The following is a 14,557-nucleotide window of genomic DNA, read 5'->3' as shown; positions in this document are numbered from 1 at the left end:
ACACTCCTGGCGCAGTTGATTCTGCTGCGTTTTTGATACCAACAGACGCAGCGGTGCGTCATAAGCGCAACAGTTATCCCGGTGCCACTCCAACAGAAGAAACCGGCGAGCTTGGATCATGTGGTAGGCTTGAGCTCTGATCCTTAGTGGTCTCGGTGTTTGAATCTGAGTGGAAGTACTCCTGGTGAGCACTATTCAGTCTTTTCCGTTTTGCTGTCTAAGCATTCCAAGGCCCAAACGTTGCTTAACGGTTTTGTCCACTTGGCTCAACCTTGCCAATTAGACACAACTGTTCAGAGCTAGCTGTATTACAGTTGCGAACTTTACAACGAGGAGAAATACAGTGACGCACAGGGGGGCCAACAGTGCCATGTTCGATCCATTGTAGAGATAAACCACTTTGGGCACATAACATCAACCCCCTCCTACGGGATGGTATTGGCAGAAGTGCGCATGGCTGTTCAATGCAAGCAAACCATTGGCTTACAAAACGTGAGATTTCATTGCTATATGTGCAAACTTGTCACACAATTGATGACTCGGAGATCTAACCATTGATGTCTTTGGCTGTAGAGACTGAACTATGTCGTCATTATGCACCATTAACCGTTCAGCGACACTTGTTTGTCGGCTATGTTCAATGTAGAGAATCTGCCTTCTCCCGCCGTCACCCGCACCGATATCTCTCGCAAACCCAGGCAGTGAAAGCAATATTGCTCCAAGGACGCATTTCACAGCTTTTGAATGCCTTTTAAAGGATCTGTTCGCACGCTGAGAGTGATGGATCTCTCCGTACTGCCAGCAGTGCTGCGTCCATCAGATGCAAAAGGTATAATCGGATGGAAATACACCGCTTGAGGGTCTGAATATCACGGAGAGTGAACGGTTATCTCCAGATGCGGTAGTTGTGGAGGTGTTGCCACGGTACATCCACATATACGCGCCTTGTAATCTCTCGCCCGGCTAAATACCTTTGCAAAGCCTGGTTTGATATTTGTAATTGCGGTTAACAGTATAGGCCAACACGGTCTCCACAGTTGTGGGTTCCACACATTGGAGCCTACCTTTAGTGATATAAGGGATTCAGTCAACTTTCTCGCGTTCTATGTCTGCTGATTCTGCTGGGTATTCTATCGTTAACAGGCTCAAGCTGTGTCAACTCCAGTCAGAGGCGCTTCCCTCAGCCAAATTGTCTGTTCCATTTAGCTCTTACTCAAAATAGCAAACCGTGAAGTTACCGTTTTCAACAAAAGCGCGAGTGGTTTAGCGGTAAAATTCCAAGTTGCCATCTTGGAGCCCCCGGTTCGACTCCGGGCTCGCGCATTTATTTTTTTTGCATGTAAGAATTTAGCGGTGTAATATGGTAGCATTTCAACTACACTATGTTTACGCTGGAAGCAAGTTTCAATTGTTTGTCCAAGATACTTATTTGATCTTAAGTCAAGGGGAAAGAAATGCAATTGCTTCTTTCACTCCTAATCGACATTGCGTGATGTTCAATGTGGACGGCAGAGACTTCTCTCCCGGTTGAACCTTCAACGGTGCTGACATATACCACCACAATCATTAAAGGGGTTTGAAAAGGCTACACGCGTTGAAGTTGTTATCCAAACTCAACACCTACAATATAATTATAGATATATGGAAAACTCAACCCTCTGTCTATCGCGGACTCTATGACTAGTTTGACATGTCTATGACTCTGCATCTTTCTGAGCTTCTTGAATCCAAATAATTGATCTGTGATGAGCCCTGAGTGTTTGCAATTGAATTCTAAATGACATCTACCAGTGACCTTCTATGTCCATAACCAAAAGCATGCAATACACGCTACGGGACTTGCACCCTGTGTGTACTGGCCGTTATCTTATAAGTCCAGTGATGCACTACGCGGTCGCCCTTGCATCTTCATCCAGACATCATGCATATTCACACTGACACCCTGACACCACGAGTACTTCTCTGAATCAAGGAAACTTCGTTATGTTGATTGCTCTTTGGTTGTAATGGTTCATTTTATTAACAAGTTCGGTATTGATTCTCTCGAGAATTATGGATTTTACATCGATTTGGTGATTTTCTGCTAAATATCAAATCAATTTTTGAACTGTCCTCTAAGAATTATAACTCCTAAAAATATTATAAAATTTAATACGTAATCTATTCCATCACCATAGTCAAATTTATAGCATATTTTATTGTAAAATCCATTAATTTCATCACCATAACAACTAATACAGCATATTTCCCAAAAATACAATCACAGGCCTCTTTCAACAAGTTAGAACATAGCAATCACAGCTGAGAATTGTCTAACCATTGTTCCGAATCGGGAATTACTCTTCCAAGAGGCGTATTGTGAGGACATGAAGATGCATACTTGAGGCTGAAAGTAGACAACCAATGTTGGCATTGATGCAATTTATTGTATTATATCTATCTTCATTCGATCTCGAATGATAATACTCTGATGTAAAGATGAACGTTCCTCCCATGGCATTATAACCCGGTCACCATATAATCATTATCTGAGATCCAGCAGCGTCGAAGACTATATAGCATGAGGAATACCAAATAAAAGCACCTTCATTGAGTATTTATACTATCCATTATAAAAAATATCTCACCCCCTAGAATGTGAACTCACCTCTGAATTGGTTCAGGTCCATACCTGGTCTTATCTTCTCCAGTAAGTCTCTTCTGTCCATGGCAATAAAAGCCCTCTTCAATGTCTCCATAATACTGGTACTCTGGTTTGCCACTGATGTATATCTTTTCAAATCTGAAGGGTCAAGTCCTTCCACGTTATGCATCGAAAGTGCAGCGAGCAAATGCTCTGCAGCTTCTTTGTAACAACCAATGTTGATCGATGAAACCCCCAAGTTGTAACGTGCACGGACAAAGCTGGGTTTGAGCTGTAATGCCCTATGGTACGCCTCTATCGCCTCTTCTGATCTGCTAGAGTTGGCTAATGACGCACCTAATCTGTTCCAAAGCAAAGCATCGTCTGGACGAACTGCCAAAGCAGCCTTGAAACAGTCAATAGTCTTTTCAAAATCGTCATTTGCGTAGAACAGCACTCCTAATCCCATTTGAACATCTGCATCGATGTTGGCACCCATTGGTGAAAGTTGTGCTGCTTGCAAGAAGAGCTCAGTGACACGTTTGTGCAAGGAGTAGCGATCCTCATCGTTGATCTTTGGGTTAGTAGTACGTGCACGTTCAGAAATCTGAGGATATTTTGTTTCAATCCAGCGTTCCAGAGTTGCAAATGCAGCATTATCATAGCCTTCATTGATATAGGAAACTGCCAAAGTCATCAGTGCATCCAAGTTCTTTGGATCTAACTTTAGACAAGTTTCCAGTGCAGTTAATCCAGCAATTTCCTTCTCATTTTGAGTCTGAACTTCACCAAGTTTCAACCACGCATCTATGTGTTTTGGATTCTCCTGTACGGCAGCTTCAAATGCCAAAGCAGCCTCTGACAACTTGGCTCCTTGATCCATCAACGTACAACCAATTTCGTACGCGTTTGGAGAATGACGGAACTGGTTTGTCTGTTCAAAGTTGTACTGGCCAAAGTTTGCCCTATTTTGTGCATACGTGGCAAAGTCCTTTTCCCAAGAGGGTTCTTGTCCAATGAGATCATCGTCTTGTTGATGAATCGCATCCCACACCTCGTCAAAGTTGGCCTGGAACTTGTCATCGATGACTATTTCATCCTCAGCCTCTGTCTTCTGCGCATCCAGTAACTCTTCTTCTTCTGCCTGTTTACCCTCCTGCTTAGTCAGTTGGTCATCAATCTCTTGGAATTGCGATTCCCATTGTTCTTGGTTCTCTGTGGTGACATTTCCCGCTGTGACGGTGCTACTCAGAGGTCTCATAGCTGTCTGCATACCAGCGCCAGCGTAGCCTTGGAACATCGGTTGATACCCGAGTCTTGAGCCCATGAGAACGTTCCCACCACTCATCAGCGGTTGGTGCTGCTGCTGTAGAGTTGAGGCCATCTGTGCGTTAGCAGCAATTGGTGATGGAGAAGAGGTTTTGAACTCTGAGGACCAGGCAGAGCCGCTTGATCTCAGAGCAGCAGCGTCTGGTTGGAACTCAGACGCCCACTGCTTGTTCTGCATGTTCATCTGTGGTTGACGCTGTGCCATCTGATGGAGTTCCTGCTGCATTGGCTGGAAGTTGAAGTTATCATGTGGCTTGACGAACTGGTTCATACGCTATTGATGTGGTGTTCACGTGTTAGTACAAAGCACACTGAGGCATAGCCAAAGGAAGCACATACTTGCTGGTCCATCTGGTTCATTCGGTGTTCTTCTCTCATGCTCTGCTGAGACGACTGGTGTTGTATCCCAGGTCTCTGGAGAGAGCGGTCCTCCTGGGTATGCTTGTTGAACTGCGCAAGCGGGTTTCTTGCTGTTGAGCACTCAGCTCCTCCTCCAAACATAGACATCCTGTGTGATCTGTTGAATATGGGCCTCTTCTTTACTCGCAGTCTGGTCGTGGTGGCAAGTGATCCTGGTCGTGGCGGAAGGAATCAAAAGCGTTGTACAATGGCCCCGGCCAAACGGTGGAAGGGCGAAAACGAGCAAAATTGAGGGAAAAGAGTGGACATCCGTACACCAACAATAGGAAAACAGATGTACGCCGATAAGGAAATGTTTTATAGTGCCGAGGTTTGAAATTCTGTGTGGGGGGGGAGGCCTGGGGGTCTGGGGGAGTCTGTTTGGTGTCCAGGTGTGAGGTGGTGTGATTTGCTGGTTTGGCTGAATTAGCCACGATTTAGATGCTTTTAACGATGGGTTAATGTCTGATCAGAAAGGTGACGATGGTGTTGTATGAGAGGTACAGAGTGGTTGTGTGTGGTAAGGCTCCTGGGCGCAATTGACGGGTGTGAAGCTGTGTGTATTGACTAATGCGGAAGGTCATTGCGTGGAGTGTTTTCAGATGTTGGTGCGTGCACTCATGGCACGGGACTTTGGAGACTAAAAAGTTCTGAGACTTTTGAGACTTTGTGGTCTCGAAATGGGACTCGCTTAGTCCTCAATAGTCCATCAAAATTTTATAAGAGAACAGACAGAGAGACACATTACAGCTCAACTGTCAACATCGCACCCTTTCAGACGGCACATAGACCGATTGGAACACGTTAACAATGCTCTCTTCAAGCGATACAAAGAGACTGTCCAAAAAAGAGAGGCAACAGCTGGCTCTGGAACGGAGAAGACAACAGGTTCTGGAGCAGAAGAGGGTCGAGAAGCTAAACGATGAACCATTGAGATTTGAGCCCTCCAACTCAATGGACGAGGATCTAGACACAATCACCGGTGGTGGAGGAGGTCATCACCAGCAGCAAAAGGAAGTTGTATCACTTCGTGAGTTATTATCGAGGAAAAGGGAAGAGGTTGAACTGAATGCACCCAAGTTTCTATCAAAGAGAGAGAGAGAACAACTCGAGCTCGAACAGAGACGGGAGAGTGAAAGGAAAAAATTAGCGGAAGCCGAGAGAAAGAGGAAAGAAGGAGAGATGGACAGTAAGAAGAGACCTTTACGACTGAAGGAGGCTGATGTTCAGTCGAAGAGAACAAGGCAAGAGACCAAGAAAGCGGTCAATGGAAGAACAAGCAAGTTCAATTTTGAATGGAGAGATGAAGACGATACGACAAATCTCGGTCTAGTACAGGAGTATGGAATTCAGCCAGTAGATGTCAGCTTTAACAGTGCACTGCTAGATAAAGGCTTGGATGATGTCCACTGGTCACGAAAGCCACTTTCTGAGATGAAGACTAGAGATTGGAGAATAATGAAGGAGGATTTCGAAATAATCACAAGAGGTACGAATCTACCAAATCCTCTTAGATCATGGACAGAGTCCGATATCGTGCCTGACCTGTTGAAGATTATCCAAAACTTGGGATATAAAGAGCCAACTCCCATTCAGAGGGCTGCGATACCAATTGCATTGCAAAAGAGAGATATTATAGGTGTCGCAGAGACTGGTTCCGGTAAGACATTGGCCTTTCTATTACCAATGCTTTCAAAAGTGCTGAAACTAGCACGGCTCAACGAAGTTACTAAGAATGATGGTCCTTATGGCCTCATTCTCGTCCCAACAAGAGAATTGGCACAACAGATCGAAATTGAGCTGAACAAATTCCTAAGATTCCTTCCAATGATCGATACGGTATCGTTGGTCGGTGGTAAATTAATAGAGAGGGATATTCTAGATCTGCAAAACAAGAACATCGAAATCGTCATCGCTACCCCTGGACGACTTATAGATTGTCTTGAAAGTCATTATTTGGTGCTGAACCAGGTCAAATTCCTGGTATTGGATGAAAGTGATAAAATGATCGAGATGAACTTTGGTGAGCAAGTTGAGAAGATCAAAACTTTCATGACCGACGGTGAACGTCAGAACATGATGTTCACGGCAACTTTGACCAATGAGGTGGAGAAGTTGTCCAGAGAATACGTCAAATCACCAGCAATTGTGAATATTGGTTCAGCATCTTCGAGAGACGTTGTGGTTAACGAGAGAATCACACAAAGGTTTGAATTCTTTGGGAAAGATGAGGAGAATAAGAAGGTCAAAAGACTGGAGAGGATTGTTACGTCTCACGAGTTTAAGCCTCCAATTATCGTGTTCGTTAATTACAAGGAAACCGGTGAGCAGTTGTTTAAACATTTGCAATCAAGAGGTGTTAGAGTTACAATGATTCACGGTTCAAAGAGTCAAGATCAGAGAGAGCTTGCGCTGAAACAGCTGAAAGATGGCCGTGCAGATGTATTGGTTGCAACAAGCGTGGCAAGTCGTGGTATTGATATCAACAACGTCTCTCTTGTAGTCAATTACCAAATGACTAAGAAATGTGACGAGTATATCCATAGAATTGGAAGAACAGGAAGAGCAGGGAACTACGGTACAAGTATCACATTCTTAACAGAGGATTACGATAAAGCTGTGTATCCAGAGTTGAAAAGGCTCCTGCAAAAAAGCGGCAACAAGATTCCAAGCGAGTTCAAACGACTGGAGGAAGGATTACAAGCCATTGTTTGAATATATTGTTTATAAAGGTGTATAACAACAACAACAATCTATATCGTCTTTGGAATATTCTTGCATGGGTTAGTAACACTTCTTTCCATCTTGCGAAGTGCTTTGTAAATTCTCGGCATGACGGTCTTCATGTCAAAGTCTCTTGGTCTCTTTGAGCCATTGCACATGAACTTTATCACCTGGTCCACCGTCTTTTCATCGTGGAACCCGGTGACGTCTTTGACCAAACTGCGTATTTGCAGCATTGCCTCGAATTGATCCAAGTTTCTGTGTAGCTTCTTGTGGTATTCCTCGTGTGATAGCTTCAAGTTTTCAAAAGGTATATCACACTCGGTCCCGCTTAAAAGCTTGAGAAGTACCTGGATGGTGTAGTATGCGTCGTTAACGGAAGGATGGAATGGTTTTGTCTCCTGGACATTCAACTCTCTGGCCAATTTCCCCAGATTCAAACCTTTGGGGAATAAAAACTGTCTGCATAGGATATCAGTGTCGACTTTTTGCAGAGCCCTAGGCACGTTGACGTTCAAAGTCATCAAAGACTTCAAATCACGTTCCAGGTTGTGTCCAACAAGACACACGTCGTGATCTCCTTTCATCAGCTGTGTGTAATGTCCAAAGAGCCTTGTTATGAACACCTGTGCCTGTGTTGGCGATACCTTCAGAGGAACCGCCAGCAAGTTATCCATGATACCTGACTTTCTCGATAGCTTCCGGCCCTTGATATCCAGCTGGATCTTGTACACAGAGTTCCTCGACTTGTCATAGATACAGAACCCTACATCGGTTGTTTCATGGACATCACCACCTGTGTCTAAAGAGATCACAATGGCCTTATCAGAGAGCACCAAACCTTGGGCAACAACAGCGCGCGGGCCGGACAGGACGTCCTGATTGGAGCAGAAGAACCCATCTGCGTTGGACCGGAAGTTATCAAGCGCGTACTGGAAAGAGCTCGTTTGTGAGAGCCTTGAGTCCCTTGTACGCAGGATCTTGGTGACAGATTGTGTCAGCTCATAACTACGCGCAAGCGCGCTGTAGTCCTTTGAGTAGGTGGTTAAGGACCTCTTCACCAGGTGCATTCCCGTTGTTGTGCTCGGTGTACTTGGTGAAGCGGTTGACCAGCAACGGCGTGATGCAATTGTACAGAGCAAACAAGGGAGAGAAACAGAGCGAAACTTCTTATCAACGTGGGCCTACTGTTGTTGTTGTTGTTTTTGTTTTTCTGCCCCCTTTGCTGCTTGCGCAGCCTGTTTGACACATAAAAATGCCACGGCAAGGTTCGATCCGCAGAGGGCTTTCATCAACATGTCACAGCTACTGGTTGTAGCTGGGCTGAAGCGTGGCGTAGGACTGAGTCTCAAACATATGCTGGCCGTCGTTGTTCAGCGTGTAGCTACTGTTATAAGAGTGTACAGGGATTGCATCATAACATTGGGCGTTCTAATCGTCATCGTCATCGCTACTTTCATATGCGTTCACCAGGCTCTTCCGATCCGTGGGCTTTGGCTGTGGAAGTCGCTTCAGGAGCTCCAAGGAAACTCCACTGAGTATGCCGTTGGTGTTTGAAGTTGTGGTTGGCTTTGTATCCTCGATCTGCTTAAGCTGCTGTACCACTTGTACAGGTTCGGGCTCTTCAGGCTCTTCGACATGAGGACCGTCATCCTGTCTTTGTCTCTTGTACTTATCCAATAACTGCAGGACAACCTGCTGAGTCTCCTGCTCGATTGTTCTCTTCTTTTGTCGTATGGCCTCAGGGTTCGGATCTTCGTGTGCCCATTTGACACTCAGTATATCAGTACCGTATAGACTCTGTCCATTCATCGCTTCTTTGGCAAACTGAGCGTTGCTCTCACTCTTGAAAGTGACAAAGGCACAGTTCTTCCCGGAGATGACGTTGATCTTGGAAATCTTGCCCAACGGTTTAAATTCACCGTTAATGCGGTCTTGAACGTCCTTCCGATCAGTCAGCACACCTCCAATATACAGAGTCTTGTTAACTGTGTTGAAGCTACCAATGCCTCCCATGTCATCACGGTTTTCACTAAACTTTTCACGGCCAAAGCAGTCCACAGTTAAGGGGAAGACATCATCGTCTCTGGGTATGCGATGCAGATATTCACACTTCTTACCCTTGGAGCACATCCCCTTCGCAAAGAATAAGCAGAAATAACCCGTACCCTGCGTCTTGTCGGCCCTCGTATAACCGCTGTCTCTTTCAACGTCCAGTTTATACTTGGACTTCACCAAAACATGGTTGTTACCACCTCCACTCCATTTGTTATACCAAATGTTGTAAACAGTACCTGTTTGAGGTGGCTGCTCCTCCTCAAATTCATTAGGATCAACCTGTACCCTTGCTGGCTTTCCTTTTATCTGTGACATTGTTTAGCCGCCGGTTGTACCGTTAAGCGCTCTGTGTGTATTTATCACCTCTTCACTAATCTCGATGCCTCGCCTTCTCCAAGCACAGCAAAATTTTATCAACAAAAATTTCATCACGAAGGGCAAAACTACAACGGGCAGAGACATGTACATAAAATTACGTACTCCTTTTTGGATGATTATATGGAGGACTAGCCTTGATTGAAGTAGAGAATATCCTTTTTTTCCTTATTAAACTAGTATACAAAGAAAGCCCACTGTTTGATATGGTTTCGTGGTATATCGTAGGTTGCCGTCCCGATGTTGTGATGCCCATTTCCTCTCTCCCATTATGTACAAGTTTGAACAAAAAGGAAACGGAGTCATCAAAAGGAGAGACAGGCACTTGTAACAAACCATGCAAAGTAGTGGAGGCAAGATCGAATAGAAAACAGAGTAAGACACCTTTGTTCTCACCTCTTGATGTGGCGTGTTGAACAAAGTGTGTGTATATGTCTGATAAACTTTAGTCCAAAAAAAGTTCGTTGCAAATGCGTTTCAAAGTTGAGTCGTTGAGATTCATCTAATGTACTGTAATTTCGTTATTCATTCATCCTTCTCGTTAATCTTTTGAAAGTCAATCTCGTCAAGGATTGCCTTAGCACCTTGTGCTTTCAACATATTAGCGAGCTCAACACCAACAGCCTCGGAATCAGCTCTGTAATCCTCAATTGGTCTGGTAATTTCATTCTCAACATATTGAGTACCATCCACTGATATGACAACTGCCTTCAAACGAAGCAACTTGGTCTCTTCGTTGAAGAATGAAGAAACTCCGATTGGAACAGAACATCCACCTTCCAAAGTTCTCATCACTGCTCTCTCAGCAAGACAACACACAGTGGCATTCTTATCTTCAATGGTTTCGAGAATCGACTTCATAAGGGCGTCACCTTTTCTGATTTCGATACCAAGAGCACCTTGACCCACAGCGTGGTACATGATGTTTGAGTCCAAACGTTGTGTTATTCTATGCTCCAGCCCCATTCTAACCAAGCCGGCGGTTGCAAGGATAATACATTTGAAAGGCGTTTCTGGATCATCCAACTTTCTGAGTCTTGTCTGTAAGTTACCACGGACACTCTCAAACACCAAGTGTGGGTAGTGTCTTTTCAGTTGTGCAGATCTTCTAACAGATGAAGTACCAACGACAGAACCCTTTGGCAGCTCATCCAATTTTGTGTATTGGGAACCCTTTGACATACAAACAGCGTCACTTGGGTCCTCTCTTTTGACAACGCATCCAAGCTCAAATTCATCAGGCAGGTTCGTTGGCATGTCCTTCAAAGAGTGCACAATCAAGTCCAACTTGTGGAAATCGCCAATTCCTTCCAGCAGCAGAATCTCAAGCTCCTTAGTCCAGAGCGACTTTCCTCCAAACGAATAGAGCGGTTTATTTTGAACTTGATCACCCAACGTCGTGAGGGCCAAGATTGGGCAAGTAATACTTGGGAAGTTCTCCTTGACAAGTCCCTTGACGATGTTGGACTGTGCCACAGCCAACTGCGACTTACGGCCACCAATGAAAATCTGGTCCGGAACGTATGGAATGTCAAATTTGTTCATTGGGCGGGCCTCCAGCCCGTCGCGTGAACTGGTCTGTGTGTGATGCTGGTGGTGTCTGTCCTCGTCATCGAGGATGAAGGAGTTGGAACTTGTAGTTGATAATGGAGGTCTTGAGTTTGGGCCTGCACCATGGGACATTTTTCTCAGTGAAGGTGCAGCGGTAGAGGCAGCCTGGGTTCCGAACAAGAGGTGTTGTGAGTTCGCGTCGAGATGAATCGGTGATGAAAGCATTGTAGAAGAAGGTAGATATGTGTGTAAATCACTTCAATCACTCTGCTTCGTTTGTAGGTTCGTCAAAGAAATACGTCCCCAAAGCAGTACGGTAAAAAGGAGATTAATGGGCTCGAGAACCAAACACCGGCACAACAAACAAAAAACACAGTTTTTGAGGGAGGGAGAGATTTCCAAAATATAGGGGGAAATGCTCCACGGAATTCAAAGTGGTGGAACGAAAACGGATGTCAAAAGGTGAACAAGTTGGGGAAACTCAATAGATTAAGCCTTCAACAGTTCAATGGATCAGTTTGAATTGGGAATAGTTGCAAGAGGGAGAAAAAAGGTTCAGAATTTTTTTTCCTTTTGCTTCAAACAAAAAGTCCTCTTTATTTTTTTTCGCTCGGCTTGAATTGGCTGATCGTCTGTTGCTTGAAGTCCGCGCGATGCCAAAAAAGGACGGGGGGACTCAGATTTCTTTTTTTTGGTTTTTTTTGCGTAAGCACTCGAAATGTCCTCTGTGATTGGCCAGAACTTTTTCAACAGACAAAGTACTGGGTGGGAGCTGTTTGCAATTAGTGATTATGAAGAAGGAGTTTCGTTAAGGTGGTGAAATCCTTTCAAGATTGTATTGTTTTGGTGTTTGAATTGGATCGATCGGAGACGATTGGAGTTCAAATTCGAATAGCCAAATCGATAATTTTTGACCGTTGTGTCAAGGCCTTCACCTTTTATACGAATCCCGAGGTTGATAACTTTTTTCCTACTTTGGCGGCCCACTGGAAATTCATTCCCTTTGCGGTTCTAAATTCCAGCCAATTAAATCCCAGAAAATTGTAAGCTCGAGAGCGGTTTTTTCGATTCACGGTACACACACGCACAAGGCGAGACTCACCAGGGTTCTTTTACCAGGTCCATAGCCACCTCAGTAGGACTCTGTAGGTAGAACTCGCAGCAGCAGCAGCAGCCCCTGGGGTGTGCGTTAAGAATGTGTTTTAAGCGGTTACTCAATTCACCGTTGCGCCCTTGTTGCTTTTACAAGTCATCATAGCCATGGATTAAGATGGATAATTGTAACTACTAGTGATAGGCTAATTGGTTAAATGGAGGCATAGGACGAGGCATCACTGGACCGGTGCCTGGTTTAACCGGCAATGTATTATGGACTCTGTGTCCACTTGCCTTCTTGATATGTAATACAGATTTCAACCAATTTGTAAGTTCAGAAGGTTCCATGAAGAGAAAAGTCTCTCATTGCAGAAACTGTTTACATGCAGCCGGTTGCCCCCCCACCAGGAAGTTCCGCCAGGACACTACCGACAAACAAGAGAAAGCTTGTTCCACCACCACTTTATTCCGTGTAAAATCTGGGCGGAGAATTCTTTTAGTTGTCATACCATTCCTACAGCGAGCGTTGGAGTTTTCTATCGTTCTAAACGGTTTGCGCAAACGAGTTTAATTACCAACCCGGCATGAACAGTCATCAAGGGTTAGCGCTGAGATTAAATTCCACCTAAGTCAACGTACATCGTCGTGCTGCTATTCCAACACCGTCTAGTCTCTAATTTCCATCGGACCTTAGTCCTTCTAGTCCATCGTCCACATTGAAACCACTTTGGCACCTTTTTAAGGTTATTCTCACGCCTCTCATTGGTTGAATAAAACACCCGAAAATGTTGTGGGAGCGTGTGTATGCATTGCAGAAAGTGCAAGATTTTTCTTTCCCAAAGTGTTACCCTACCTGATAGTTCAGCCTTGCTTACAAACATCAGGACACCTAAACATCCTAACATTCACATTTTCGAGCGCTGTGACCGGAATTCGGTATTAGATCCCCGGTTCAGGTGCCTCACTGATAGTGCATTCGAGCTTTGTTGTGCTCCCATCGGTGCGTACCACCCACTACAACAACGGATATAGCAGGTTGGGAGGAAAATCATGGCTAAGAAGGGGCTATACAAAGAAGTTGATAATGACGTCCAGGTGAAATACTCATACCATAACGACTGGAAAATTTCATTAGCTGTGCACACGCTTTTGATGGTCCTCACAATCTCGCTGTCCAGATGCTTTTCATTGACATATAGACAAACAGCAGTCATAGCCATATCGGCGAGTACTATTCTTCTGAACTTCTTACCAATAAATAGCTGTATGCATGGTTCAATCGTCAACTGAACATCAATCGGGTACTAACAGCAATCATAGACCGCTCAGTGTCAATGACTAAGTCTATAGGCCTTGAAGTAACATCAACTACAGGTGTGATCTTTAAAAGCACATCCCATAAGTTGGTACCAACAGCTGATATCATAGATGTCGTAATATTGGAAGGGTTCAAAGGACTGGAGGTGATATACTACCTAGCCTGTATTGTAAATAAGGAGAACAAGTTGACCTTGATCTTACCAGTGAGTCCATTTCGCACCTTTTCCCAATCTCCCTAAAAATACTAACAAACACACAATTCAAGGATGTAAGTCTATCGCTCAGCTCGCTCAATGAGATTAGAAAGAGCATCAAACAGTTAGTATGAAACTACGCTTTTAGAATGAATTAAACACATCCCTTCTAAAAAAATACATAAATGTGTCAGAATTGAAACAGAGTCTGTCATTTATTGTTCGTGTAAATAACCACAATTTCCTCTCGGCCTAAGGTGGTAGTTGCGGGCACAAATTTTCCGTGTGGATAAAGATCAAAACATAAACAAACATTGTCTCATATCAAGGCGATAAAGGGTTAACAATGAGTAGTATTGTTAGTAAGTATCCGTGGTGAACGCTCTCAAATCAGTGCTTTGATTCTTACGCAGCATTTGTGTGGGTCCGGTAGCACTGTAAGTGGGGTCTTTTAGTGATGAGTAAACACAGGTATTAACCGCATCCCCAAACTAAAGATAAGAGTGGTATTCGTTTCGCTCCAAAGGTACGTCAGCGTCGTTCTGTGACGTCCACTCCGACAGAGAGTCGAAAGGCAAGTGTCACGCCCGTGTCACAGGAACAGTCTCCACCGGCAACGCAAATTCCTCCAGAAGAATATGATGATTATGATGAGGACGATGAGCAAGAGGAGGAGGAGGAGGAAGATGGTGAAGTGCGCCATGATGAAGGGTCTACCCAGCCTGTTGTAGAGGCGGAAACTGTAGCGCCACGTACTTCTGAACACCTGAAATCTGGTTCTATATCAAGAAGATCAAGCGTTGTTGAAGGCACACCCTTGGCTACCAAGCAGAGAAGATTATCGACATTGAGCAATACACAGAGAGCGGGTGACATATTCCGCAAGCAC

General features: G+C 44.5%; 6 protein-coding genes and 1 non-coding gene across 7 annotated transcripts; 3 read left to right on the top strand and 4 right to left on the bottom strand.

The window, feature by feature from the left end:
* The first annotated feature begins 1,252 nt into the window (after nt 1-1,252).
* Nucleotides 1,253-1,323, top strand: CYBJADRAFT_t97. The gene has a single exon. It is a non-coding gene; the product is annotated as a tRNA-Gly (tRNA).
* Nucleotides 1,324-2,417: 1,094 nt separating this feature from the next.
* PEX5 (Pex5p) lies at nt 2,418-4,856 on the bottom strand. Its single transcript, XM_020215033.1, has 2 exons — nt 4,292-4,856; nt 2,418-4,226 (listed from the first exon to the last, which is right to left on the bottom strand). Exons 1-2 carry the CDS (start codon nt 4,457-4,459, stop codon nt 2,631-2,633), a joined length of 1,764 nt encoding a protein of 587 aa, XP_020070703.1. The 5' UTR covers nt 4,460-4,856; the 3' UTR covers nt 2,418-2,630.
* On the top strand, nt 4,719-7,118 carry PRP28 (mRNA splicing protein PRP28). The gene has a single exon (XM_020215032.1). The coding sequence runs from the start codon at nt 5,162-5,164 to the stop codon at nt 7,064-7,066; it is 1,905 nt and encodes a 634-aa protein (XP_020070702.1). The 5' UTR covers nt 4,719-5,161; the 3' UTR covers nt 7,067-7,118.
* CYBJADRAFT_87916 (uncharacterized protein) lies at nt 7,036-8,326 on the bottom strand. Its single transcript, XM_020217986.1, has one exon. The coding sequence runs from the start codon at nt 8,143-8,145 to the stop codon at nt 7,105-7,107; it is 1,041 nt and encodes a 346-aa protein (XP_020070701.1). The 5' UTR covers nt 8,146-8,326; the 3' UTR covers nt 7,036-7,104.
* CWC2 (active spliceosome conformation promoter CWC2) lies at nt 8,059-9,593 on the bottom strand. The gene has a single exon (XM_020215031.1). The coding sequence runs from the start codon at nt 9,446-9,448 to the stop codon at nt 8,507-8,509; it is 942 nt and encodes a 313-aa protein (XP_020070700.1). The 5' UTR covers nt 9,449-9,593; the 3' UTR covers nt 8,059-8,506.
* Nucleotides 9,594-9,643: 50 nt separating this feature from the next.
* On the bottom strand, nt 9,644-11,762 carry HEM3 (hydroxymethylbilane synthase). The gene has a single exon (XM_020215030.1). It carries the CDS (start codon nt 11,282-11,284, stop codon nt 10,034-10,036), a length of 1,251 nt encoding a protein of 416 aa, XP_020070699.1. The 5' UTR covers nt 11,285-11,762; the 3' UTR covers nt 9,644-10,033.
* A 1,101-nt stretch (nt 11,763-12,863) lies between these two features.
* Nucleotides 12,864-13,884, top strand: GPI15 (phosphatidylinositol N-acetylglucosaminyltransferase GPI15). The gene is made up of 3 exons (XM_020217985.1): nt 12,864-13,418; nt 13,475-13,677; nt 13,740-13,884. Exons 1-3 carry the CDS (start codon nt 13,205-13,207, stop codon nt 13,800-13,802), a joined length of 480 nt encoding a protein of 159 aa, XP_020070698.1. The 5' UTR covers nt 12,864-13,204; the 3' UTR covers nt 13,803-13,884.
* Nucleotides 13,885-14,557: the final 673 nt, after the last annotated feature.

The sequence above is a fragment of the Cyberlindnera jadinii genome (genome assembly GCF_001661405.1).
Source record: "Cyberlindnera jadinii NRRL Y-1542 unplaced genomic scaffold CYBJAscaffold_6, whole genome shotgun sequence".
In the NCBI taxonomy this organism is placed as follows: domain Eukaryota; kingdom Fungi; phylum Ascomycota; class Saccharomycetes; order Phaffomycetales; family Wickerhamomycetaceae; genus Williopsis; species Williopsis jadinii.
Note: the sequence above shows the minus strand (reverse complement) of the source record. Positions and strands in the feature narration are given on the sequence as shown.

Bases quoted from the DNA above. Each gene is read 5' to 3' on its own strand.
- HEM3 (XM_020215030.1), bottom strand. From the start codon at position 11,284: ATGCTTTCATCACCGATTCATCTCGACGCGAACTCACAACACCTCTTG.
- PEX5 (XM_020215033.1), bottom strand. From the start codon at position 4,459: ATGTCTATGTTTGGAGGAGGAGCTGAGTGCTCAACAGCAAGAAACCCG. The intron at 4,227-4,291 runs GTATGTGCTTCC...CCACATCAATAG, and splicing joins TGAACCAGATGGACCAGCAA to CGTATGAACCAGTTCGTCAA.
- GPI15 (XM_020217985.1), top strand. From the start codon at position 13,205: ATGGCTAAGAAGGGGCTATACAAAGAAGTTGATAATGACGTCCAGGTG. The intron at 13,419-13,474 runs GTATGCATGGTT...CAGCAATCATAG, and splicing joins CTTCTTACCAATAAATAGCT to ACCGCTCAGTGTCAATGACT. The intron at 13,678-13,739 runs GTGAGTCCATTT...ACACAATTCAAG, and splicing joins AGTTGACCTTGATCTTACCA to GATGTAAGTCTATCGCTCAG.
- PRP28 (XM_020215032.1), top strand. From the start codon at position 5,162: ATGCTCTCTTCAAGCGATACAAAGAGACTGTCCAAAAAAGAGAGGCAA.
- CWC2 (XM_020215031.1), bottom strand. From the start codon at position 9,448: ATGTCACAGATAAAAGGAAAGCCAGCAAGGGTACAGGTTGATCCTAAT.
- CYBJADRAFT_87916 (XM_020217986.1), bottom strand. From the start codon at position 8,145: ATGCACCTGGTGAAGAGGTCCTTAACCACCTACTCAAAGGACTACAGC.